This window comes from Durio zibethinus, chromosome 7 (genome assembly GCF_047325235.1).
Source record: "Durio zibethinus cultivar Kanyao isolate XHJ-2024 chromosome 7, ASM4732523v1, whole genome shotgun sequence".
In the NCBI taxonomy this organism is placed as follows: domain Eukaryota; kingdom Viridiplantae; phylum Streptophyta; class Magnoliopsida; order Malvales; family Malvaceae; genus Durio; species Durio zibethinus.
In genome coordinates this window covers 14,861,509-14,871,735 of record NC_143168.1, presented here as the reverse complement: position 1 = coordinate 14,871,735, position 10,227 = coordinate 14,861,509, and the positions used below count along the sequence as shown (strand labels likewise).

At 31.8% G+C, this 10,227-nt stretch overlaps 1 protein-coding gene across 3 annotated transcripts; it reads right to left on the bottom strand.

Moving 5' to 3' along the window:
• Positions 1 to 7,106: 7,106 nt before the first annotated feature.
• Positions 7,107 to 9,333, bottom strand: LOC111277690 (LYR family of Fe/S cluster biogenesis protein). 3 transcript variants are annotated; one of them, XM_022864095.2, is made up of 2 exons: positions 9,031 to 9,333; positions 7,107 to 7,723 (listed from the first exon to the last, which is right to left on the bottom strand). In XM_022864095.2, exon 2 carries the CDS (start codon positions 7,597 to 7,599, stop codon positions 7,303 to 7,305), a length of 297 nt encoding a protein of 98 aa, XP_022719830.2. In that variant the 5' UTR covers positions 7,600 to 7,723; positions 9,031 to 9,333; the 3' UTR covers positions 7,107 to 7,302. The 3 variants fall into 3 exon arrangements, with proteins under 3 accessions (XP_022719830.2, XP_022719831.2, XP_022719829.2); XM_022864096.2 differs by having other exon boundaries at positions 7,107 to 7,660; positions 9,141 to 9,333; XM_022864094.2 differs by having other exon boundaries at positions 7,107 to 7,660; positions 9,031 to 9,320.
• Positions 9,334 to 10,227: the final 894 nt, after the last annotated feature.

Here is a 10,227-nt window from a genome sequence, read left to right as displayed (position 1 = left end):
AATGCCACCTTAGCCATTTTCTATGTGGAGAATGGATGTCATTGGTCCCATTACCTCAAAAGCCTCAAATACGAATAGATTCATTTTTGTGATGATTGATTACTTCACTAAATGAGTCGAAACCATCTCTTTCACAACTGTGACTAGATCAGTGGTCTGTAAATTCATCAAAAAAGATATAATCTACAGATATAAGTTTCTAGAAAAAATCATCTCAGACAATACAAAGAATTTAAATAGCAAGATGATGTAAGAAGTATATGTTCAGTTCAAGATCAAACACCATAATTCAACTCCATATCATCAAAAAATGAATGAGACAATGAAAGTTACAAATAAAAACATCAAAAGAATTTTAAAGAAGATGACTAAAACATACAATGACTGGCATGAGAAATTATTTTTTGCCCTACATGCATATCAAACCGTCGTGCTCACTTCTACTAGAGCAATTTTTTTTTCTTTGGTTTATGGAATGAAAGCTATATTGCTAATAGAAGTAGAGATCCCATCCTTAAGAGTCCTAAGAGAAGTGGGGTTAGAAGAACCTAAACAGATTTGGGAGCGTTACGAGCAATTGAACTTTATTAAAAAAAAAGATTAACAGCACTTTGTCACGGCCAACTATACTAAAAAAGAATAATGATGGCTCATGACAAAAAAATTTGACCTCATCAATTTCGAGAAGAAGAATTGGTATTAAAAAGAATTCTTTCAAGTCAACATGATGATAGGAGAAAATGAACATCGAATTGGGAAAGATCATATGTGGTAAAAAAAGCTTTTTCAAGAAGAGCCTTAATCTTGTCAGAAATAAATGGAGACCAACTTCGTAATCCTATTAATTTTGATGCCATGAAAAAGTACTTTGCTTGACCTAAAAAAAAAAGACAGTTCAAGTTGAAAACCCGAAAGGACGGCTTGACCAAAAAAAAAAGTTCAAGTTGAAAATCCAAAAGGGCAACTTGAACCCAAAAAAGAAAATTCAAGTTGAAAATTCAAAATGGCAATTTGGGCCCCAAAGGAAAAGAAGGGCGGCTTGAATTGAGCGAAGGCAAATTTGGATAAATAGAATATAGCATCACCTGAAAGGCACACCAAAGACAGTGAACTTAAAAGAGCTCTGAGGTGTTGGAGCATCATATTTTAGTTGAGTTTTTGAAAAAACTCAAGATTTGTTGTCATGATTATCTGATCATTTATCTTGGGACATTGCTAACCTGAATAGCCATCCTTGTACACTCTAATTTTGTTTTTATACCATCATTTGTAATTTATTGCTTATCCGAATAAATGAAAGTTGTCTTATTGTTCTCTCTTAGTTCTATACATTGCCAATATATTTGTCCTTTCTCTTTATACCTTGCCATGAATAAAAGAAGTGCATAATTTGCATCTCATGCTTTGAAATTGGGATAATGATTAATAATTAAACAAAGTCATAAGAAGTTATGTGTCATTTTGAAAGATTAAATGAGATAATGACCAAAAATGAATTCCTTCAAATAAGAGAAAAATGGCTTTCATAGTTTTTCTTGGGATAAAGATAAATATTCAGGCTAATAAAGGATGATTTCTTTGCCAAAGGTGTGCAAGAATGAGAATGTAGAAGCCTTGGTACCATAATTTATGTTTCATTTGCATCCTAGATAAGGCATGCACTTATGTTATTCACTCACCCAATCTTGACTCAATCCAGATTATGTCTCATGATTCATGGTTTCATCCCTATTATTTATTTTTGGCATTGACTCGGTCTTGGTCACCTCATTTTGACTCATAATTTCATTTCGATCATCTGATCTTAGCTCAATCCAGATCATTTTTTATGATTCGTGATTTTGTGCCAGTCATTTTTTACCTTGACTCGATCTTGGTCGCCTCATTTTGACTAATGGTTTCATCTTGATCATCTGATCTTAGTTCAGTCTAAATCACCTTATATGATTCATGGTTTTGTCCTGGTTATTTATTTTCGACCTTGACTCGATTTTGGTCACTTCATTTTGACTCGTGATTTCATCCCGATCATTCATCTTTGACCTCTACTTGGTTCTAGTTGCTTCATTTTCTAAACTGTGGTTTTGTCCCAATCATCTTATCTTGGTCCAGCCTAAATCATTTTTCAAATTTATGGATCTTTCCTAATTCGACTTGAATAGATTGGGTGTCTATGTCTTTGTAATATCTAAATACCCATTTGTGTTCGGGCCCAATTGGATTGATTCTTTTTGCTCTTAGTACTTTTGTTATTATTATAGTATGTATTATAATATAATGGTATACTGTTATTATTATTATTATTATTTTATTATTATTATTATTATAGTATTATTATTCTTATTAGTATTATTATGTTATTATTATTATCATTACTATTATATTTTTATTTTTATTTTCTTTTTCCTTTTCTTTCTTTTCTTCTTTCCTTTTTTGTTCCAATTCGTACGTGAATAAGGAACTCAAGATCAGAATCCCACCACATGGTTTTAATGCAAGATTGTACTAGTGTGATTGCTAAAATTTTGAGACCTAAAATCTCGTTTGAACATAATTCAATCCTAAGATTCAAGCTTGGGATTGATTTTGTCCATTTCTTAAAATTGATCCTAAAGCTACCTAAAAATTGGACTAGATTTATAGAGGACAACACACATAAATTTTGAAGAAAGAAAAGTTTGAAAAAATTTTAGGCAATAAGGATATTTGAGTATTTTTTATTTTGGGACTTACGATTTTGATTTAGGGTTTTTAGGTGTGATTCTAGGTTTCTAGAGGTAGATTTATGGTTGTAGAAGGTTTTGGGAAAGATTTAGAGCTTTTTGAAAAGGTTTGAGGATTTTTCTGGGTTTTTTTGGGTTTAGAAAGAACATTTGAATTTTTTGGCAAAATTTTTCGATGAGATTGAATTTTCTGGTAAGATTTCAACAAGTTTTCCAGAAAACGAATGGGTTTTTCAATTTCTTATTGAATTTTTCGATGAAGTTTCTAGAAACCAGTAGGATTTTCAATTTACGGTTGAACTTTTTGGCATTGTTATTAGTTGTTTTAGAGAGAAGGCAGAGAATTTTTCGAGCTAGAGAGAGAGAGAGAGAGGCTTTGAGGTTTCTAAAGAAAAACGTTGGATAGTGCCTTTTATACTAGCCCAGAGCGACGTCGTTTTGGATAACTCAGGATCCACGTGTTGACCCGATGACTTGCATGTTGACCCGTGCTCTAATCCAACCTGATCGTAAGGTTTTTCTTTTCTATTTTCATTTTATTTTATTTTTTGATTTGATTTTTTGATTTTATTCATTTTGTTGTCTTAATTTTATTTTTATTTTTTTAGCTTTTTATTTAGTTTTTTTTAAATAAAATAAAATAAAATAAACATTTTCTTTATGAAAGAATAGAAGAAGTTATATAAAAAAATCTTTTTTAAAAAAATATATGTTTATAAAAAAAATCTTTTTCAAATAAAAATCCTACAAGATAAATTCATAAATTTCATCAAACTATAGGAAAATTTTCGTAGGTTTAATTTTTAAAATTGAATATACCAAACTATTAGGAAGTTCCATAAATCGATTTTGTAATAAAAAATGAAAAATAATTTTTATCCTCTAAACTATTAGAGGATTATTGTTAAGTCCTACCAAACTATTGAGAGATTTTACTAATTTTTTTAAATAAAAATATGTTAATAAATTCGGTGATGGAGCCTCTTCAAAATGGGATATTAATTTTTATGAATACTCCTAATGTGAGAAAATTATCTTAATTGCTACCAAACTAGTGAGACAATTTTAAGACTGATTTTTAATATTAAATTAATTTGGTAAAATTATAAATATGATCAAAGCTTAGATAATTTGGAATCCAACTGATACCATCAATTGGATGGGTGTTGTAGGGGTGTTATAACCTTTTTCAGGCATAACCAACTCCCAAATTTAACATCTGTATTCGTAGATCATAATCTATATTAAGTGACCAATCACACATAAACAAAAAAGATTGGTGGCGTCTCTTTTTCATTTTTATCTAGTGGTAGATCTACGGATATATATGTTATAACAGGCTGCATTATGGAAGACAATTGGGCACCTTGCATGAGCTGGAAAAGAGCTGCACACTTGGACAAAGCGGCAAAGGTAGTCACGGTTTTTGCATTGCTGAGACTCCTCCAATTGAACTGGATTATGAGGCTGCTGACTTGGCTGCTAAATGGTACAAGCTCATTAGGCAACCAAAAAACCTAGAATTGGCTATTTATAGAAGCTGTTGCTGCTGAGAAAAGGGAGCCCTAGTTGCCTCTTTCATTTTTAGGAATTTTCATTTCCTTTGCACTGCGGAGAGCTGGCAGCTCTCTGGCTATTTGGTTCTTGGCTGTTTAGCTCATTTACCTTTGTATGTTCTTGTTCAATATTTCGTTTACGCTTTCCTTTACGTGTTTTTAATAGTTACTTGGCTTAGCAAAAAATTCCTTAACCAAATCCTTGTATTTAAGCTTGAAACTTGAGAGTTTGTAATTTTGGTTTTATTAAAAGCAATTTCTGTTAGCTACTATTTTATTGAGTTTTTATGCTGTTTTTCCTTTCAACTTTTTTTGAGCTTTTCCTTACATGTTTATAGAGTTGTTTACTTCATTTTCTTGCAATTTGAAAGCCAAAATCACTATGAAAACTTGAGTAAAAATTTGAGAAAGATTGGGTTGCTGGCCGCTGGCTGTTCGGTTTTGTTTTGTCACTGCCTAGTTTCGGTTTTTCTTCCTTTCTTTTATGATACATGGCTGTTTTGAGCAAGACCAGGGTAGTTCTTGAATGCTATTAGGTTGAGAAATCACTTATGGGGCTTCAAGCAGCTTGAATCTCCATTATCTTATTTTTATTTCATTTTAAGTTCTTATTACTTTGTGACTGTTTTCATTTCTTTTAAGCTGTTTATTTCGGTTCATTGAGCTTGTTTTAATTAGTTATTTACTTGCTATTTACTTTATTTTCCTTCTATGTTCTTTATGTTTAATGTTCCTTTAAAGTCCCTTTAATTTTTCTAGTTCTCATGCTTTTCTTTTTTTTTTTCGTGTTTTTGAGCTTGCTTATTTGCTGATTTCATTTTCTGTTTTTGGAGTTTGATTTGCTACCATTTTAATTTCATGCCTTAAAATTTCATGTCATTGGCATAGCGTGCATTTTACTTTCCAGCATTTTAAAACTCCATTTAATTCCAAAGCTTATTTACTCTTAATAGTGTTTACAATTTTCTGCTTGAGTTCATTACTTTCGGTTTGAACTTCTTTTAGCTTCTTGATTTGTGTTTTTTGTATGCTAATTAATTCCTTTGCAAGCTAAGTTCAAGCATTTTAAAGTCCTAGTTAATCAAGCTCATTTCCCCTTTTATCTTTTATGTACTTACTAATCATATCAATTCGGTTCATCTCAAGCATTTTCCTTACATTTTTGTTACTTGTTTTTAGTTCATTTCATGTTGCCTTAGTCCATTGCATTTTCCTTACGTTCGGTTCATTTCATGTTTTTAGTACATGCTGATTTTGGTCATCTTCATTTAGGTATTGCATTTAAATTCAGTAGTTTATGTTCCAACACGCTAATAGATTAATATAGCTTAGGCTGAGACTAGGTAGGGTTTTTAGTGTTTGAATCATTTCCTTATTTGCAGTTTCATATGCTCATGTCCTTTAATTTCATCTTACATGTCATTTTTATCTTATGTTTAGTTGATTTATCGTCATGCATTTAAATTTGCTTTCTCTTAAATTCATACTAGTGGGTTAGATTTAAGCTTAAAGCTTAGCTTTAATTCACTTTAGGATTTTCCCTTAGTAGTTATTTTACTTTTAATTTAGTTAGCTAACTTCATAATTTGATAGTAATTAGGTTAAATTTAATTTCATGCAATCATTTACGTTAATTTAGGATAGTTTAGGTTTATTTCTTCCATAAAACCTTCGTTAGAGCCGAATGTAACTTAGGTGCCTAATTCCGGTACTTTGCTTACTTTGCTCTAAGTTAACAATCAATCCTTAGGAGACTATATTCTTTCATTCAATCACTATATTATTTGAACGGTTCGTGCACTTGTAGTCGGCGTGTATCAGAGACCCACATAATACCCCACCTATTACAACGACTCCAAATTTTCCAGACATAAGGGCTTTGGAGGAAAAGATGATCTACAGATTCTTCTTGAGGCATTCCTATCTAAATATTTGTTTTATTTTTTGGTTCATATGCAAACTCAATACGTTTCAAGTTACACAGTGGAAAGAAGAATTTTTAATCACATGTATCCTACCTTCAATCCCAAAAAAAGAAAAAAAAATCATACCTAAATTTCATCATGTTTTGATCGTTGGGTCATGGATATCACTAAGAGGATTTTTATAGTGTGTTTACATAAGATTAACTTTTAGGCCAGAACCTAACAAAATGTTTGTATAAGTATATAACTAAAATGAGCTAAAAAACATATATATAAAGTGTGCAAGTGCACGAACAAATATTTCTCTAATTTCCTTCAAGGTTTAGCAGGTAAATCCAAATTCCAACTTGTTACTTAAAAGGAAAATGGTACTCAGTTGCTCTTGAATTTAATACAGTTAACTTTGTTAGCAGTACTTCTCAAGTATAAAAATAAAATGTTGATTTATTATGGTGTGCACCTACAAACAATACTCCTACCACTTTCACATAACCTATTAAAATAAATAACTAGTAATATCCTGCCTATCATAAAAAAGAAAACCTTTTTTACAATATCACATGCCAAAAAGTGGAAACATAAGAGTTGTAACTTCATCAAGAATTTCACCTTCCTTTTTGCGGAGTCCTTTTTCTAGCATCAAGATGCAACATAAAGATAGATGCTCAGGGAACCTAGAATTTCACCAATCCGTCAATGAATCAACTGGAAGGCTGCATTGAAACAACCTAAGATCCTTGCCAAAGCACAATGAATTGAAGATCAGATATAAATCTTAATGTTGACATCCAAGAGGAGAGGCAAACCTAAATAGAAAAACTGACCTAAAACAGCAGCACAATCTCTTATATAGAAATTCGATATAAAAAAAAAAGGTTGAATCAGAAAAATCACAAAAACCATTGAATTTCAAGGGAATATTTTTATTAATTTCAAATTACAGCCTTTTCCCGGCCAGCATTGAGTACAAGAAAGTAACAAGAGATTCAATATGTTAAAAACATTGATATTATTGTAATGCAGTTCCTGTTTCTCTGACAATCAATTAAAGAACAATCAGTTTTTCCAGAAAAATATGATAACCAACAATTATTGTGTTCAAGTCTTAGCATTTTGTTTCTTAGACGAACTGACATTGAAAGCTGATAACCCCATAGTATCAGGACTCTTTAGCTGATCAAGTTGCTTCTTACCACGTCGAAGCAAATATTCAATATAGAGGAAATTTTTGCGATCTACTTGCTTGGAATTGCGCTGGAACTCAGCCGAGACAATTGATTCAATCTGGCGTCGATCTTCAGTAGGCTTTGAACGAGCTGCTCGCAAAAATCCTCGGTAGAGACTAAGTACTTGCTTCTGCATCCCAGAAAGTTTTTGCCCTTTGGATGTACTCATTGCAGCTGATCAGTATATCAGGCACCAGATGTCTCCCTAAAAGCTGACAGAATATTTCTAACTGTACCCAAAACCAATTGGAACTGCGTTACCAAAATAGCAGGGATACAAACAACAGGCATACCTAGAAAGAATAACACCAATCGCCATTTCATAAATGAATTGAACAGATAAAATAACAGAGAAAGAGAGAATAGAAAGTGATAAGCTTTCACATTCAATAATATGACCATCAAATAAAAGGGTACTTAAACAAGCATGAGCATTGAATAATATCAGCGGATATCGTAAAAGAAAATGCCAACTAGCAGTCCCAAATCACATTATAGAAGATGTAACTGCAGTGTTTAGCAAATAATTTTGAGTCAGATGAACCAGCAGTAACTGGTACAATGGTTATTGTTTCAAGTCAACAGGCTTGAGTACCTCGAATACTTGAGGTAAAAAATCCTTAGGCCACCTCTCGCATGGAGAAAGAGGGTGGTTGTTATGAGTAGTTTGGGGTAGAGATAGGCAGAAGTCAGGTATATCACCTGAATCAAAAATTTTTTACGACCAGCATCATTATTACATTATCTTGTGAAAAAAACCTCTTTCATTGTTTTTTCTATTTAGGTTCTTTATTTGCCTTTCCTCTTGGAGCTTTACACGCCGGGCTGCCCTCTTTATCACTATTACATTATCTTAACAAGATTACAGCACCATTACGTTATCTTAACAAGTTATAGAAACCCAACAATTTTGGATTCCGCTAGGCATTCTAAAGCAATCAGTTATACGGAGGAGGAGAAAAAGTGGAAGAATAATAAGCACAGCAACCGAGTTGGCAAACAATGAACAGCTACAAGTATCAAATGGACTGACTGCCTCAATAATGTTTTATAAATAAAGAACATAATATGCATATAAAAGAACCTGAATAAGGGATGTTATACTGTGAATACAAACTCAATAAAAAAGGATAATTATTGTACAGATACCGAGGAATTAAAGGTTAAGTTGCAAGCACGCACATGCACATCTAAATTTCAAGATGAAAGGAAACCAATTCCATTTAGCATTGGAAAAACCATGAACAACTAACAGATACGTAGTGCCTAGTTATCAAACTCATAAATCTTAAAAAATAATAATAACCCAAAGTAGACTTTTATCAAATAGATGGTGGGCGTTTATGAAATAACCCAACGTAGCAATCAAAATCAAACATGATTCCCGAAATCATCCAATAAATAGAGTATATAGCAACAAAAGTTACTAGTTTTCAAAATCAAACGTAGTCGAAACGCTAGTTTTGCTTAATATTTGGTAGAAATTCCAAAATTTCAAAGATAAAAAAAAAAGGTATTACTGTTTTCTTTATATAAGGAATTTATTTTCTTTTCTGGTAGAATTCATAAAATTGAGTTGGGTTACATTGCAATCGCATACCTGGGTTCGGGGACAGCTGAAAAACAAGCTTTGATAATTACCAATCACAAAATAGGAAAGCTATGTCCCAATCCCTCACTTTCCTCTTAATTAACTAAAATGAAATTCACCTTTCATGTCTTCAGTTTCACTGACCCCAAGCTAACAAATGGCGAGGTGAATTAGGTTTGGATGGTTTGAGAAAAGAAAAATGGCTTGGATGGTTTGAGAAAAGAAAAATGGCTTGGATGGATGGGAAACGGAGATTAATTAGGGATAATGTCCTAAATAGCCCTAAATGATTTTGGTATGTAAACTAAAAAAGTTATTAAATAAGTTTTTAAACTATGAAATCATATATCAATTTAGTTCAAGAGTTAACTCCATTAGCTTAAATACTGACTTGATTGTTTTAGCCAATAAAAATCTATCACATGGATATAAAATGACATGTAAGCATGACAGAGATTGCTTATGTGGTCTAAAATTTGAATTAGTAAAAAAAAAAAACCAAACAAATTAATTCTCCTTTAAATGTAAACCCCAAATTTAATATCCAAACCTTAACCCTCAAATTAAAGAACCTAGAGGAAATTTAAACAAAATCAAAACTTGTGAAGGGTCTAGCAAGAAGGTTGTGAAATCGAAGTTGCTATCTTTTGAAATCTAAGCTGCAACCTTCACGAAATCAACAGCAAATGAAACAGGTAAGATGGGTGAAAGAAGATATAAAGGTCTTATTGAAGATTCATCAAAGAGAAATGGACATTTGGGTAGTTATGATCAAGTTGTAGCTCAAGAACAAGAAATCATTTTACTTCAATTAGTTGTTATCATGGAGTAATGACTCTAATTCATAGGTCAACAACATTAAAGAATCCAAGAAGAAAATTTTATGGGTGTGAAAAGTTCAAAGAGGTAATTTTCACATTTGTTAATTAATACAAATATGGTATTGTGTTGATGGATAAAACTGAATTTGTTTCTATTAACATTTTGCAGGATGTGAATTGCGATTTTTTTCATTAGGTTGAAGATGAGAATTCATTGGACAGTGAAAATGCAAATCAAAATGAGGAATTAAGACTTGAAAAGAACAAATTGTTGGTTGTGAACAAAGAGTTGTGGAAGAAAATACTGTATTGAAGGAAAATTGCAATAATAATGAAGTTAATAAGGTTTTGAATGAGGTTTGTGTTCTGAAAATGAAAAAGAAAT